At 40.8% G+C, this 17900-nt stretch overlaps 1 protein-coding gene across 1 annotated transcript in view; it reads right to left on the bottom strand.

Moving 5' to 3' along the window:
* The window catches only part of MS3_00010110 (uncharacterized protein), a 4102-nt gene extending 678 nt beyond the window's left edge, over positions 1–3424 (bottom strand). The window contains exons 1-3 of the mRNA XM_012947189.3: positions 3331–3424; positions 3102–3299; positions 2866–3064 (exon numbers count right to left, since the gene is read on the bottom strand). Coding sequence (XP_012802643.2) covers positions 2866–3064; positions 3102–3299; positions 3331–3404 — 471 coding nt within the window. The 5' untranslated portion in view covers positions 3405–3424. The remainder of the gene's footprint in view (positions 1–2865; positions 3065–3101; positions 3300–3330) is intronic.
* Positions 3425–17900: the final 14476 nt, after the last annotated feature.

The following is a 17900-nucleotide window of genomic DNA, read 5'->3' on the forward strand; positions in this document are numbered from 1 at the left end:
GAGTACAATTACCAGTTTAATGAGAAAGTACCTTATGTGCTCCCATTTTTCTTTCTGATAAAAAAGTTGTGGAACACACCTTGGTATTGCCATGATCAACTTGATCAAAACAACGTAACGAAGTAAATCCCATTCTTATTAGCAGTTCCTAAGATGGTATTCGGAACTAAAGCTCATCAAGTTATACAGCAAGGGCTAACCTGGTGTTTTTTCAGTTTATTTATTCGAACATATAAATACTGGTACAAAGGGGCAACGAATACATATGCGCCACACAAGTTACTTGATTTGTGTATGGGCTGTGATACTGCCTGTGTGTCCAGACCGAAGCAAGTGGTTTTCTTAGGAGGCTACACCCGGAGCTTTCGACCTATAGGTATGATCCACAAGGCAGTGGAGTAACATCAGGAGATGCAGTCCCATTTGTTCTCTCAGAATGCTGGAGCCCATGTGCACCATTGGTTTGGAATCAGGGTTTTCCAACTCCCCTAGGTGGATCCTCTATATGCACCAACCCGGTTAAAGCGCCAGACATTCGCTTTTCGTTCTCTCAATTTCGTAAACAACACCCTCGACGCGAGAAGGCAGTGAGTAGGACTTTCCTGGCAGTGGTTGTATACTCGCGGCCATGTTAAAGCATTTCGAGAGGAAGAGCCGACTCTCCCCAACCTCGGCCGCACTAGGTATCATGTTGCAAAACCCCCAATTCAACTCTGGGAATAGTTTTTGAAAAGGATAGAATCCTAGACTTACATTTATAAAATCACTAGCCAACGTAATAGCCAATTACTTAGAGACGCTAAGACACAGCTCCTCTCATGAAACTGAGAGAGGAAGTTAGCTGATGGGCTGTTTTTAAATTCCTTTGATTTAGGATCATATAACTACTTAGAAGCATTAAAATCACATACTACTCGAGTCACAAAATTACACAACACGTAGATTATTATAAGACCTTGACAAATGTGCAATTTCAGTAGTTTTCTGCCTTTCATCAACTATTGATTATTATGGAAACACATCGCTAGGATATATATCTATTTAATTAACCTGTGAGACTACAGTTGGAAGTTTCCCAAATGCACTCATCAAGGTTAAGGTTCCGAAGTACTTTTTCTCCTAGCCAACCCTAATATATGTAATCTGTTCAAGGCTGTTCTTAAGCAACACTTCGACAGAGTATCAGTTTGTTTCGAATGCCCTAACAACACATCGTGCGAGGTTATCGTAAAATATTTTCCCACACGTTATAACTGAGGCTTTTAAAATACACTATAAGTACCTGATATACAAAGTGTGAGATTGAAACACTTGGTTATATTGTCATAGGATGAATACACCAAACACTGTTTGAGTACTGAAGGGTACAGGACTGAAAAAAGGGGTCCTGGTGCAGATGATTTGATTGGCGCAACCTATATACACAACCAAACTGTGTGGGCAACAAAATAGCCCGCTTTTTATTACTGTCTGTACGACCTAGTTAAGTAGTGATGGACCAACATATCCCAGTTCTATGCAGACTGTTAGCAGGTCACTGCCTGTGACCCTGCGACAATGACTGGTTTGTAGCAGGACAATCAGATTACTCAAAAGCAATAATTCTCGCCTATCCAGATATTTAAGCACCTTTTCAAGAAAAGACAGCTAAAATGTATCTTGAGATAGATACACTAGTGGCTAAATACAATACCTAACAATAAATTCGTTATCTAGTGGTTCGAGTAAACTTACACCGTAGACTGCCAGAAAAAGTTTTTAAGTATCGATTGTAGCATGTATTTCTTTGTTCAGTATTGAAAATCAAATACACAAGAGTGCACTGTCATGACTTAAGAAATGGGAAACGATAGTGTAGAAGTGGGGTATAAAAAGAATTAATGTACTAAACTATAAGTATCCTCGAAGCATTGTTCGCACTTATTGGGATCAGTGGATTGGACTTGCTAAGTGGTTTCAAAAAATGTACGTTAATCTTATATATTTTGAATCCAAACCGTTTTATAAGCGCTTAGCTCGTGTTTTAGTACTACCGATTCAGTGTTATTTAAACTGAATAAAGCCTGAGAACGGACCAGTTAAAAACAAGACAAATTCACGAGGTTGTGATCGATAGATCTGAACTCCATGGATAACTGTTTGTCGAGTAGATAAGGTTTTAACAATGTTAAAAATTCATTGGCTACACACAAACATCACATTTTTGTCTACCATTTACTAATATTCCACTTGTCGATATCAGCATTGCTAGTTTCCTCTTTTCTGTTAAGTGCAGTGAAGTCAGCTAGTGCATTGTAGTGCTAAATTCTTCATTTTTCAGATTATTTGTAGAAAATTGATCAAACAAACCCATACTTCTGTCTGGTGTTCACACTTTAACCCTTTTAATACATATCCATCCTTCAGTTACTTAGTAGGTAAAATTTAACTGGTATTCTTTGATGAGGCTTTAACTAATAGGATAAGGATCTGAATGCTGGTGACGAAACGAGTGTGAATATTTCAAAATTAGTCAGTCTGCATGGTATATATGGAAATATAACTCATCTGCTCAATAAAAACAAGCTTGTTTCAGTAACTCATTTCTCATCTAAACTTGACTTATCGCACAAATCTGTTATATTTTTGGAGAACCTTTCGAGTGAACCCATCAGAGCAACTAAAAATCCTTGAGAGGTTATTATTATAATATTGCGCCGTCCACATTCGTAATTTAGATGCTCATCATTTGGGTGATCAGTAAATAGTCATTGATAATACACGAAATTCCTATTTCACTTATGGTAGGATCACATAAAATAGCTCACAGGTCTTTACAACATTTATACCAATAAAGATGTCTCAAACATTAGATAAGCTACTTACGTTTTGTAATTTCTCAGCCAAAGATCGAAATTCAATTACTTCATCGTAAAGAGTTTGACGTAATCTCCTTAGTTCCTCTGAACGTCTACCCAATTCTGAATCCAGTTCTTGAGAATAAGAAGACAAATTTTCCATATAAGACTTGTTGAGAGGCAAAAGGTGAGCCCTGATATCTATTTCAGGATCTCCAGATGGTCGCCTATACTTATTTGTAAGGGCGTATTGAGGTAATTTACCAGGATTTCGTATGGTTAAGTGTTTTGTTAGCTTGCTCCAACAGGATTTCCTTGTTATTTATATCGTACTGTGAGAGGACAGCTGCACAGGCTTCAGATGAATTCTTCTGAAAGTCAGCCACGATATCTTGTACAATGTTGTTGAACCAAGTTGCATCTTTAGATCTAATATGGCTGCATTTATGTTCAACGTTTTCGCTAAAAATAATAACAACTTAGCAACACTCACATAAAACATTTCCCCAACTTTTGAGTTATCTTTTGCAGGGCGATAGTAATCCTTTCTTCAGATGTCGGTGTCATAGGTTATTCCGACGAAACTTGACGCTAGCGCCACAACTGAGATAATACACTATTGGTGCAAAAAAAACATTTTCACTTTGATAATCTTTCAAATAATGAGAATAATGCTTGATAATACATGTCATCTTTCATAAAATTTAGATCACTATCAAGAGCATTAACTCCAGAGCGCTTTCCTATATTTTCCGGTTCAGTGTCAGCCTAATCTGGTTCAAATTCCTTCCCTTCTTAAATCTAATTGCTTATGATCACTTAAACTCAGTATTTTTGGGCACAAATGCACAGAAAGGAAATTATTCCGTCTCATTCCCAAATGGTTGTGGACGGAATATAAGAAGCTTTAACTCAACGGGCCTCCGTATCTAGTAGAAGGGAATCATCGATGCTTCCAGGCAAGAACATAGGTATAATAATGACAGTAATAATATTTCTGTATGAGCAGGTACACGTCATTTTTACAGGCATGATCTAAAAATTACAACATTTGTTGGCGCACAGCATGCTTCCCAAGTTATTAAGTTTACAGTTGTTATAAAGTAGACTCGTAGAGCGTTTGCTGTAAACCATGACCTTGAGAAAATGCGTACGTCATGTTTGTTCTAGACGTCAGAAGTTCCATAGCTGTCAGCTCAGAGCAAGATTCTGAAGAAAAACAAGGCGATGGGATATGAACGCCAAACGTTGCTTAACATTTTGTAGTAGAACAGACAGAGGTATAATAAATTAGATTAAATTCATATTATCTCTTGTTAGAGTGAAATTAAGTCAGAGGCTTCATATAAGAGAGTGCAGTAATAAAGAACAATGAGTTGTGATGTTTAACATGTTGGAGTAAGCTCACATGAAGGAAGGGTAGTTAAGGTTAGTACAAGGAAAGCGGTTTATTGGGAGTATGCATAAAACTGTTGAAAAATATACGAAATGTTCTTTCGCCGGATTGGCCGAAAATGCACTTCAACGTTTCCAGTGCAATGCTTACTCGGAAGAAATTTCTGTTGTATTTAGCGTAAGACTTCAGATCAAACGCTGCCAACACTCCTAGGTGCTTTTAAAGTTCCGACACCTCTAGAGAAGAATTGCCTATGTTGTAGCTGCGGTCTGCAAGATGTCTCAGAGGGACTACTCTGCACTTTGAAGTGTTAAAAATAAGTTCGTTGTCATCTACCCGACATTAAAGTTGAGTCAGATCCCCCGAAATGTCAGTCTATACTCTTGATTGCATACTTCTCTCCAAATTTTCGCATCGACAGCTGCAAGTAATAAATCTGACAATATCTGCCGTGGAAGATCATTTATATGGATAAAAAATATGAGGTTCTAGTAACGAACCGTGCGGACCCCACTAAGACATTCCATCGTTTAAGAGAAAGTATAGTTAACACTTACCTTAAAATGTCGATTTTTAGATATGAAGTGAGCCAATCAATTGAAGGTGGTTTGATACATAGTCGTATTAGCTTCTTGATAAGACATATGTGGTTGACCTCATCGAAAGCTTTTGAAAGTCGATGTAAATGACACCAATCTTCCCCTTACGATCGAGGATGGTTGTCCACCCGTCCACCACAGTTGTCAGGTTGGCTATACAGGCTTGAACTTTTATGAAACCGTGCAGTTGGAATGACGAGAAGTTTATGGATAGTAAGTAGTCGTGCAGATCGTCGCATGTGGAGGACTCCATAATGTTTAGGGGTCCTGTAGAGTTGTAGGTGAGGCTCTCATCAATTCAGTTAGTGTGGGTCGGTTGAAATGTTGAGAGTACTGTTCAGCCAGAAGGTAAGTGGCGTCAACATTGTTGTTGGTCGTCCATTAGGAACTAGTGGTCAGGGAACTCCGATTTCGGCTTGTCGAAGAGAGGCTGCATGGTGAAATAAGTTTTTTGGATTGGAAACAAATTTATTGATAAGCTTTATCTGGTACTGTAGCCTGTCTTCCATTATTACATTTGGGCATATGTTCCTCACTTGTTTGAATCGCCTGTATGTGCTGTTAATACCAGTTCACTTGTATTCCTTCTAGTAGTTCCTTTTGCGGCTTAGCAGATGAAGAGTGAGATTCTTGATGACTGTAGATCCTCAATGTGACTGAAGAGTTTTCACCTCCAGTATACATATGTTCCGCGAAACTTATTAATACTCCCTCGCATCAACTATCTAGCATAGATCACACACTTCACGATATACCGACTATCTTGAAAATGTATCATTAGGCTTATTCATTCCTGAATTCTGGCTTGACTGGGTTTAATGTCCAAATTTATAGAATCTGTGGCGGTAAATAAATTCCCATAAAGGAATAGCTCTGTAAGTCTTTGACATTTATTGATGACCACATTAGTTTTAATGGACTCACCTAATTGAAGGAGCTCGGACACTCATCAGCACCAGATCACGAGCGAGAACGCTGTGCTCAAGTTCTACTGCAAGCGCCAGCCAGTTTAGGTCAGTCACTTTTCGATGTATCTGTAGAATTATGGTCTGCTATGATATTAGTACTGCTCTAATAATGGACCTAATCCTAAAATTGTAGACTTGTCATGAGATAACTGCCTAATCTATAAGATCTTACGTGGAAGTCACATCGTCTTCTACACCAACTCACTATATCGTAACAATTACCAATACATGATGTAGAACAAGCTTAGGCTAGAGAAAGAAAAACGTATCTAATATGAATAAAAGATTTAAGGTAACATTCCGCAGGGATCACGCCTGCATGGCCGAGCCATGTCATCCGACCAACTCCATTTAATTCAATTCATTCTTCTCGCCCTCTTCATCTGTGGTTTTTTCTCCGTGTTAAATGTTGAATGCCTATTTACAACATTGTCTCGTATTAGGGCCCAATGCCACTTCATATTGATAACCTATCAAATAGATCTTCGAACCTCCCCTCTTCTGAATTTCACTAGGTAGGTATGATTCAATTATAATATCGACTACTAACAAATATAGTACATGATCAGGATTTGATGTAAATGAGGAACAAAAGACTGTCTAGAACTAATTATCGGTTGATTCCGCATCAGTAAATATCCTTTGATATTTTTCTTTTCATCATCATCAGCCTAATTTTCGATTTCCGAGTTTGATCATCAAATGGGTGAACATTGTAACAGAAACTGGCCTTGGGTTTACTTGAATGCTCCACAGGACAAAACACTCGTAAGTAGATCACTTACGTAGACGATCTGTGTCGAATGATTGGGGGCCTACTAAAATTAGACGGATACGGTCTGGACAACCAGATAACGTCGAAGTCACACCTTACGCTTAGCACCCAATGTGGGTTATTTTTTGTCATGTCGAGATACTTTGGCTACTTTGATAACCATGCAACAAGACGGACGTAATTAGAAAAGTATAGATGTGAATAGGTACAATAAACAATGTGAACACAGCTGCACAGTACAGTCCATGACGTGCAATTTATTGTTGCGCGTCGGTTACGGTTCATCATGACGACGATTGGTGAACTGCTCGACAATCAGTGACCCGACTGCTGGACGATTCGGTTAAGGCCGAGTGATATTTCGCCGGCCCTGCTAATATAGGAAAATTTGGTGTTCCCGGACAAAGCATCCTAGTGGCAGAATTAATCTGATACTACTTCGTTTTTTATTTAGGTTGTCATATATTTACAAATTTTAAGCATCAGCCTCTTATAAAAAAAACGCCTTGCATCAATCATGTTCTAAACTGTGGTTCCATATGTGATATCTGAGGTTATAGTTCATTCTTAGGTTTATACGCGAAAATTAAGTTTGAAATGATCCCAGAGATTGAATTCTAAATACTTCCAATGTTTCGTCTAGGAAACTAGACTGCATCTATCGAAAAATACATAATGCCTAACAGTCAAATCAAATCTGTACTAAGTGTTTGTTCAATAATATTCAGATGTTGACTTTACCAAGTAAGATAATATGAGTAAGCTGGATGCATATCATGTGAAAATTTCACAAAATGAAAACGGACACATGAATGAGTGTATGCCTATGTGTAGCTTTATGTTACTGATAGTTAATGTTAGGTGTCCATTTGCTTATTAAAAGCATGAACAAAAGTGTAAATTGAAAATGTTTTTGAAATATCGACGTGCATAAGAAGCATTAAATACATAGTTGTAACGACAACATATTCAGATTAATCTCTGTCAGCACAGGTTAGATAGGGATATGGTCCAATTACTCTTTGATGATCATTTACCGAAGGGTATTTGGTTGAATCCTAACTCATCTGTCTAGGCTGATCCGGTTAGCCCATACATACAGCGCTTCTCATGTTAATCTTTCTTTATTCATGTCAAACCCTCTTAGGAATATTTTGACCCTTTCATAGTCTAACTTTTGTCCTGATTCTAACTCATGTAACCCTGTCACTGCTTGCCATAGAGTATTTCAAAACAGTTGTCCACGCAAGATACTGAATTCCTGTTGACCGATTACCATCGGTGACCATTTACTGTGGAGGGGAACAAACCTGCTTTCAACTGGAGGGAAAATTAGGAAAACACGCTGGATATAGGAGGGCAATACGAGGTAGACACTAACTTGGAATCCTGAATGGGTACTGAAGAAGAGACCCAAGGTCAAATTGAGTCGGTTATTTGAAACGCACATCAAAAGTATGAATTGAAACTGTGAACAACTGGAAAGGATTTTTCAAAACAGAGTTAGATGGAGAATGGTGGTGGGCGGCTTATGCTACTCCACTAGGGTTAACAGGTGTGAGTAATTAAGTATTATAAAATGTGACCTACTCTTTGAACATTGACGTCTATTCTTTTTGACTATATGTATCATCGCCGTCTGTAACTATATGATACCGTATCTCTATCCCTGCTGATCATGGAAAATTGCGAGATCTTGATTATTTGATGTAGCATACACCATGTCGCCATGTTCCTTCCATTTCGTTTGTTTTTATTTATATAACTGTCGATTTAAAAGCCCAACATTTCAATGCAATATGAATTTGATTCAACTGGTTTACGGTGATATTTATCTCCATAATACATCCTGCAAGACAACGATATATTTAGTAGACTCGCATTCGAAGTATGTAAAGTGCACACCTCAAACAGAAAGTAATCATGCCTCCCAAAGTGCGGGTTACTAACGTTAATTTTTCACCTTAGCTCCTTGAATGAATGAGTACTAAATAATAATGTTGGATAGTGATATAGTTCATCCTCGCTCCGTCGGTTATTCAAAAACACTGCCTCGAGCGAAACAATCAAGGGAAGTTTTTGAACACTTTTGTCGAAAGGGTACATAGTTTTCGAATTTCCCTCCACAGAGTACATAAACTGTTTATCCTGTTCAAGTCATTTTGGAAAGCTGAGATATCTGAAAGGTTTTTAATCTCTCTTCAAATCTTGCGATCATCTTCACATGGGAGAGTTCGAGAATACAGCGAACATATTCTTTCGTTCATAGGCAATAGTTGTAAAAGTAGATTAAGGGTGAAACGTTTTGTTACTTAAACTGTTATTTTAGATCAATTAGATAAGCGAGAAGGGACACTGAGGTTCTCAAATTCATTGAGTAGTACCTAGACACGTTCAAGCGCATTAAATGATAAGTGTGAGATATAGTTTCGGAGAAATATCTTGAATAAATCTAGGAGGACATAAGCGCCAGGTGATTGTGCACTTTTAAGGCAATTTTATCAATGAGAGGCAGTCAAGAGGTTAGTTTTACAGGATCCATTTGCAAGAAAACTATGTTGGAATAGCCTTTGAAAAGATGGTTTCAGTGAGGTTGATCAATAACTTTGTACTTAACGTTCATGACGGAAAAGATCAACGAAACATGCTTATGAATGAACATAACTGTACCCTTTTCTCAGTAAAAAAAGTCATGTCATATATAAAATAATCTCTCAAGATAGTAGCAAGAGAGACGCCGCATAGATCAGTCTGCTATCTTGAGAGTCTTTTCCGAATCCAACTGATCTAACAGGCTTGTGCTTGCTCATGAAGATCACAATTTTGAGTAGATCAATTTTACGACTTGAATTGTCTTGGAAAATGTTGATTTGTTCACCATCAGGCGGAAATATGTTTGTTCGAAAATAATTAGATCAGCATTCTGCAGTATATAGCTCGAAAACGTGATAGTTGGATCTTAGTAGTCCAAACACATTACATTGAGTGTCCCATAAGATGTTTTGCACATAAAGCCGTTTAAAATCTTAGTGTTGCTCCTTGCAAATATCACCAGACGGGCCTGTTAATCTATTCTATTGAACTTGGATTCCAGGTTACATTCTCTGATTAATGTTTTATGATGTTACTAACTTAAAGTGTCGCTAATAAGACGCTATTTTGTCATGAATGTGCACCTACTCTTGATGGTCTTGTGTATAACAAAGATAATCAACAACAGAATTTGAGCAGTAAGTGTTGACGAAAGGAATGGTACAGAATGTTCTCAGGTACTGTAAAATCCAAACTACGGTTTGGATGTTGAAGAATAGCCGACCGGGGACTTTAGACACGCGCCCTTTCCCGTCGAAATCAAAACAAGTAATCGGGTAAATAGCGGTTCTATAACTCATCATAAATTTAAATGTAAATCGTTACCTAAACAAATATTACCACCCGGCTATTCAACCAATAATTGTTCAATCAATCAAATCTAAATTACAATAAATAAAGAAGTTGATAGAAGATGAGGGAAAATTACCAGTCAAAACAAATGAACGTTATTCTATCCTGACTGGATAGAACACACACAAAAGGAGGAGCAAATCAATATGGCTACCGCCAAGAACAAGTGTCAAGTAAAACAACACAGATGAAGTTCAGGAAGAAACACAAACTTAGTGAATGCGTAGGAAAACAAAAACCATAATAAAAAATACAAGTATTAACAATTCAAATGTAATCAAAATACAACAATGTACAACTAAGGGGATCAATAGGAACAAAGTACAAGTATATACATGGAGGGATTTTCACCAACACACAAAACCTTCAAAATGGATCTTACACTGGCCCCCAAAATCCCTCCATACCACACAAGCTACCTTGATGCCTACGGTCATGGTTCATTATATAACATATCACACCATAGGAACGAGTAGGACTTGCAACAGTACGCCTACTCGACCTAACTACATTAATAACAACAAAGACTAATCCAAAGCTTCAAGGAGACCTGCTTCACCTGTTCTCTGGTGATCAACGATAACAGTCGTGATATAGACCTAATCACTCTTCCCCAAACTCCACCCATGCTGTTGGATGAGGGCCTCACTAACAATTCAATGTTTATCTTCTGATTCGACTGCTGCACAAACTTGCTTAACTCAGAAACTGTCACCACAAAGCTTGACGCACTGTCACTGTAAATCTCCGGAGGTTTCCTTCTTCTTCCAATAAAACGTAATAGAGCCATTAAAAATGAATCAGTAATCAAACTACACATCATTTCAATATGTACTGCCCATGTTTGCAAACAAGTAAACACATATCCATACCCTTTTTCTAATGATCTTCCTATGTGTCCTTGTTCTTTATGACAATGTCTAATTATCATTTCCGTCACTAATTGTCGACTGGGTAAAATTACTGGATGTTTAAAAGCATTTGGGAAATCTGAGTATCTTAGTCGACCTCTAAAGGAGAGTAACCCATCAAGCATTATCAATGATAAACCTTTCAGATCATCATGACTTACTACTTTACTGTTGTTTTTAAATTCACTAAGTAATTCTCCATATACTTCTCTCTGAACCATCAATAAAATCTTACGCTTGGCAATCTCAAGCTCTTTGACCTTTAAACATCCTAGATGAACGGATCCTTCACAACTCGGTAAACGAAGTGCCATCAGGAATTCGATGAACCTTCTAAACCAGGTTACAGCTCTGACTAATTTCAACCACTCGGAATAATAAGAGAGAATAGGTGTCATGTTGTACTTCATACTACTCAAGTTAACCACAGCAGTTTTTCTAAATTCAATGTCGTCAGGAGTAGGTTCCGGACAGTCAGTGATTGTTATATAAAATTCGCCATGCAATAAAGTAGGACATTTGAACCAAGATTCAAGATCGGTCATTTTTTGTATACTTCCTCTACATAATAATTCACTTATCTGCTTGACGAAACTCTTTGCTTGATCACAAGTGGGAAAGGATATCAAGCAATCATCAACATAGAAATTATTCTTGACATCATCTACAACATAACCATCATAACCGTCAGAGAATATTTGGGTCGTCTTATTCAAGGCAAAGTTCGCACGAAACGGCGAGGATGTAGCATCAAATGGATGGGATGTCATTTGAAACTCGGATGGTTCCCTCGACATGTCTCCCTCCTGCCACCAGAAATCTTGAAGCTCCTCGATCAGACTCAGGGGCCTTCACTTGCATGAACATTTTTTCAACATCTGCAGGGATTGCAACTGCCTCCTTGCGAAAACTTATTAATATACACCTTAACTCAGCGGTGGTATCGGGTTCTTGATAAATCATATCATTTGGGGAACCCCATGCAAACTGGGCGGCACAATCAAGGACCACTCTAAGTTCTTCTGGTTTTTTCATGTTTAATACTGCATGATGAGGTAAATACCATCGGGGGCGATAATAAGACTGCAGATATATTTCAAAGACCCTCTCCGCATAAGTCTTAGTAAAATCACTTTCAATACTTTTGATATACCTGATGTGCAGACTGACATCCTTGGACAACATACCCTTCAAACTTTGTAATCTACGGTTTGCTAATTCATAATTATCCACTCTCATATCTGGATTCTTTTCCCGCGGTATAGAAACTACAAAATGACCGTTGTCGAAGCGCGTGCCACCTTCCACAATCTTTACAGCCTCCTTGTCGTCTACTGATAATGATTTATCACTTGAATAAGCATCTGAAAGCTCTACGTCATAAGGCTTACGTATTTCGTTCTCTAATGTCTGTATCTTACTGGTATGATTAACAACTCTTTTCCTATATTCCGGGCATGATGGCTTATCATTTACGACGTTGCTTGTCGGGTCAGTGTGCAGCAGAGCGCGATGTCCCCTCTCACAACTGTCAACGTTACAGAGCCTTGTCATCTTACATTCATTAACCTTATGTCCTTGTCTAAGACAGACGAAACAAATGCCTTTGCTTTTAGCGTGAGACCATCGGTCTTGAACTGTAAGCGCTAAGAACTGTGGACATTTATAAATAGCATGGTCGCAGGAACACATACTGCATTTAGTTTTCGCTGTCGAACTATTCGCTTGCTCCGATTACACGTGTCAGTTCGTCTTTACGTTATGCCCTTTTCGTAAACGATTTGCTAACCGTCCAAATCTACTACAAGCCACTCTCGCACGCGATGCGATAAACTGAGTGAGTTCGTGAAACGTCGGCTCTCTATCATCTTCGGCCAATTTATCCACCCAGTCCGCCCACTGGGCTTGCATAGGTTGGGGCAAGAGTCTCACTATTCTTTCCAAAGTAACTAAGGAATTAAAATCAGAAGTATAATTCATCTGTTCCAAGACCATAGCACAGTTTTCCATTTTAATAGCCAAGTTAACAATTCAAATGTAATCAAAATACAACAATGTACAACTAAGGGGATCAATAGGAACAAAGTACAAGTATATACATGGAGGGATTTTCACCAACACACAAAACCTTCAAAATGGATCTTACAGGTACATCTTGACATTATTCAACATCCATGTAATAGCACATACTCCACCAAAATATATTTTAAAGCTAGCTCGTACATCGCCATGTTCAGCTTCGTGACAGTTTTTAAGCATGTGTTTTGTGGCTGATACATGAACCATGGAAACAATGAGTGATAATAGTGAGCGTTAACTAAATCCAAGTTGGGCTAAAACTGTTATGTTTTCCGTTGAGATCATGAACTGAATAATGTCAGATCACCATTGAAAACCTGGAAGCACCGGATGGCCGTTTCGTCTTATTGTGGGACTCCTCAGCAGTGCGCATCCACGACCTCGATCGTTGGATTCGAACCATGTGCCCCCAGTCTCACTCACGAACACTTAACCTACTGGACAACTGAGCCGGCATCTAATGGCGTTAATTTCTAACCTCAACCAATCCACGAAATTGCACGGAGATAGATACCTGTCTCTACCCAACACGGATTAGCTCCACTGGTCACGGCTTCTCCCTAGGACTTTGAGAATCCCCTCACAAAGATAGTCACTAGCGAATAAATGGTAGTTAACAGCATGTCGTATCTGTCGACTGAAACGGCTGAAGACAGTCAAAAACAGCTGATTGTGGGTAGATCATCTATGTGAATGGTGAGTCTACTCGAGTTGGATAAGAATGATGTAACCTCCTAGCCTATGTCGAAGACACACTAAGTGGTTAATATCTAACCCGGGTGACTCAACGTAATGCGTCTACCTTATCGAGTACATGGAATAAATAGAGTTAAAAAATAACAGCACGTATTACTACTGACAGATTAGGAAAGTACATAGAAATGACACTGCCAAATGGGCCGTCTATGATGTGCGGCTAATGAATCGTTGTTGTTTATTGTTGACTTTGGTGGGGTTTGGAAATTCTTCAGAGCTCAGTGGTATTCTGTCTAACGTAGTAATGGTCCTATTCGATAGGTGTGTAGCGTGGCGTCGAGTTGAGATTAACTGTGAACACCGCTACCAAGAAACACGTGCCAGATAAATCAGAAGGCGAGGATCGAACGTAACCAGATTTATTTCGTTGGCGATCTCGTGGTATTGAACGAATACCGAGATCGTGCCAAGGAATGGTACAAGCGAAAGCAGAAGAAAGGAGTACGTGCGAACAGTACCAAAAACCGCGGAACAATGATGGAAGGTAATGGAAGCACAAAATGGCTATAATTAGCACAGTTAAACAAAAGCACATTAAAACACACACCGGTACAGTTGGTTATAATAATAATTGTTTTTATTAAACCAGTCGTGTTCTCGTGATAAACGTGAGTCACTACAGGAGCCCCCCGCTAGAAAGGGTTTACACTTTCGATAAATAGCGGTTTAAATCGTGGGACTGATCGGCTGACGAGCGATTGTAGGACGGAAGAATTGGCGAACAGGAAAGCGATCGTTGATCGTCGAGTTGCCAACGAAGGTCGTTTTCGGAGAACAGTACCAGGAGCGATGTGTTGTATTTATTGCTCGAACTGGCATGCTACACCAGAGTGGTTTGTATCCAGAATCTGAAGAGGGCGTTCGTAGAGGTGCGCACCAGAAACGCTGCAGACGTAGGACGAAACCACGTTGAGCCAAAAGACCAGAAGCGACCGTAACGACCAAGTTCGAGACCAAGCGTGTGCCAAGCATTCGAAACCAATATATCGACTGAGTGCGTTGACAAGAGCATGGGTGATCAGGCCAGCTTTCGCCAAAGTTGACTGAAGTCGACGGAACCAAACGGAGGCGTGGGCTCAGGAAACAAAAAGAAAATAAAAAAGAAGAGTGTAGCATGCGTGTAGCATAGGAATAGTCCTACACCGTATCGGTTGTTGACCGTGCGACTATTCGCGGAAGCGTACGGGTAACCGTACTCGGCGACCGGAACGTGAGACGGCAGTCTCGTTCGCGTCGTGTGAGCCTGCAATCTCATCCGAAGTCAAGGGCGGCGTGGTCTGCTGATCTGGACGTGAGACTGTCGTCTCGTCCGTAGACGGTGCAGATGACGCGTGCTGTTGACTGGGACGTGAGAATGAGGTCTCAGATGTATCTAGCGTGGGACCTGAAGATGGTTTGAGGATCCCGCTAGTAGGTTTGCTAGGTCTAGCATTGAATCTCAGGTTGTCAGATAGGGCACTGTCATCGACGTGTGCTGGTTTGAGACGATCAATGCTGACGATCTCGACGCGGCCGTGTCGATCAACCTTGAAGGTCTTTTCGTGACGAGCGATCACGTGAAAAGGGCCTTCGTAAGGTTGTTGCAAAGGTTTGCGTACCGAATCTACTCGTATGAAAACATGTGAACAGGTAGATAACTCTCGAGGGAGAGCGACCTGTCGATGTTGTATTCGAGTTGACACCGGAGGCAGCGTTCACATAAATGCAGACAGTCGTTGGACGTAGTCTGATTTAGCGAAATTAGGTCTGCTCCGTGGTGTGAAGAATTCCCCGGGCAGACGCAATGTCGTGCCGTATACCAGTTCAGCGGCGGAACATTGGATATCTACCTTCAAACTCGTTCGAATACCTAAGAGAACGAGCGGTAAGGTTTCGTACCAGTCGTCGTTTTCGTGTGCTCGAAGAGCGCTTTTAAGTTGACGGTGAAACCTTTCAACTAAACCGTTTGAAGCTGGATGGTAGGCGGTAGTGCGTATGCGTTCCGTACCAAGCAGCCGAGTAAGTGAGGAGAATAGTGCGGACTCAAATTGTTGTCCTCGGTCAGTCGTGACGGTCGAGGGACAACCATATAGAGCTATCCATCGTTCTACGAGGCGGTGAGCAACTGTCTCCGTCGTGATAGACGTGATGGGTATAGCTTCGGGCCATCTGGTGAAGCGGTCGATGCACGTGAGTATGTGATCATACCCGTGCGATGGTGGCAGTGGTCCTACAATGTCTAAGTGAACATGATCGAAGCGAGCATCAGGCGTAGCGAATGTACCGAGGGGGGCGGCTACGTGCCTATGCACTTTTGATCGTTGACATTGTAAGCATTGCTTAGCCCACATACGAAGATCTTTATTCATGGCCGGCCAGACGTATCGTGCAGCGATGAGACGTAATGTAGCTGCGATACCTGGGTGAGATAATCCATGCAGGGCATCGAATACGAGACGGCGATAAGCAGAGGGTACGATAGGTCGAGGAAGACCGGTAGAAGTATCACGTAGAATGGTGCCTGAAGTCGTGGCTAGAGGTACTTCCTGATACTGAAGGGACGTAGAGTGTGGTGCTTCTGTACAGCTGGGATCGTTTGCTTGGGCAGCGGCCATAGCAGGAAGATCGAGCACCGGCAGGGTAACTGCATTCATTTGGATTCGTGATAGAGCATCGGCAACACAGTTCGACTTGCCTTGGATGTGACGAAGGTCTGTCGTGAACTGGGAGATATAGTCCAAATGTCTGCACTCTCGTGGTGAGTAGCGGTCAGACTTGGTATGCAAAGCATACGTCAAGGGCTTATGGTCAGTGAACAAGGTGAATCGACGTCCTTCTACTGAGTGCCGAAAATGTTTGATGGCGCAGTAGGCTGCTAGCAGCTCGCGACCAAAAGCGCTATATCTCGTCTCCGTGGTAGTAAGGCGTCGTGAGAAAAACTCGAGAGGTTGCCAACTACCGGAGATGTTTTGTTGCATGACTGCTCCTATAGCAACATCGGATGCATCAACCGCTATACTAAGCGTGGCTGATGGATCGGGATGGGCGAGAAGAGTGGCTTGCGCAAGAGCCATTTTGATTTCAGTGAATGCAGTACGTGCAGAATCGTTCATTTCCAATCTGCGTGGGTTGCCGCGTAGTAAGTCGGTTAGTGGTCGTAACCGTTCTGCCGCGTGTGGGATGAAACGACGGTAGAAGTTAACCAAACCGAGAAAAGCCTTCAGTTCCTTGAGTGAGGACGGCACGTTGTACTCCTTTATTGCTTGCACTTTGTCCTCACAAGGTAGAATACCCTCTTGCTTGATAACATGACCCAGAAATATTATTTCTCGTTTACCTAACTCGCATTTGTCTGGGTTAACTACTATTCCGTTATCCGAAAGGCGTTGGAATAATAGCGTAAGATGTTGATAATGTTCATCTACGTTTGATGATGCGATTAGCAGGTCATCAATATAGACGTGAACAAAATCGAGGCCTCGTACAATGCTATCGATAAACCTTTGAAAAGTTTGAGCAGCATTCCGTAATCCAAATGGCATTCGTAGGAACTCAAACAAACCGAAAGGAGTGGTGATAGCGGTCTTTTCGATATCTTCAAGAGCGACTGGGATCTGATGATATGCTCGTACCAGATCGAACTTAGAAAAGATAGTCATGCCCTTGAGCGATGCCGTGATGTCGTGTATGTGGGGATGGGGTAGCTATCAAAGCGCGTAACTACGTTTAGAGCTCGGTAGTCGCCGCATGGTCTCCAACTAACCCCATCTTTTTGCGCACCATATGAAGAGGAGAGGCCCATGGGCTGTGAGAAGGACGAATAATACCAGTAGCTAGTAAATTGTCAAACTCACGCTTAGCAAAAGTTAATTTGTCCGGTGCCAGTCGGCGAGGTCGTGCCGTGACTGGCGGTCCGCGGGTGACTATGTGGTGTACCACACGATTGGTCACCAATGGAAGCTCCTCGAGTGGTTTAGTGAGTACGGGGAATTTCTCGAATAAAGCGTGGAATTTATCGTCACGCGAGTAAAAAGTGCCGAGGATTCGGTACGCGTTCATGTGGGCTTTACAGCCCATGAATTTGCTGTTCGACGAAGTATCGATTAGCTGCAGCCTACGTGAATCGACAAGCAATTCATAGTGCTGTAGAAAATCG

This window comes from Schistosoma haematobium, chromosome 1 (genome assembly GCF_000699445.3).
Source record: "Schistosoma haematobium chromosome 1, whole genome shotgun sequence".
NCBI classification, from domain to species: Eukaryota; Metazoa; Platyhelminthes; class Trematoda; order Strigeidida; family Schistosomatidae; genus Schistosoma; species Schistosoma haematobium.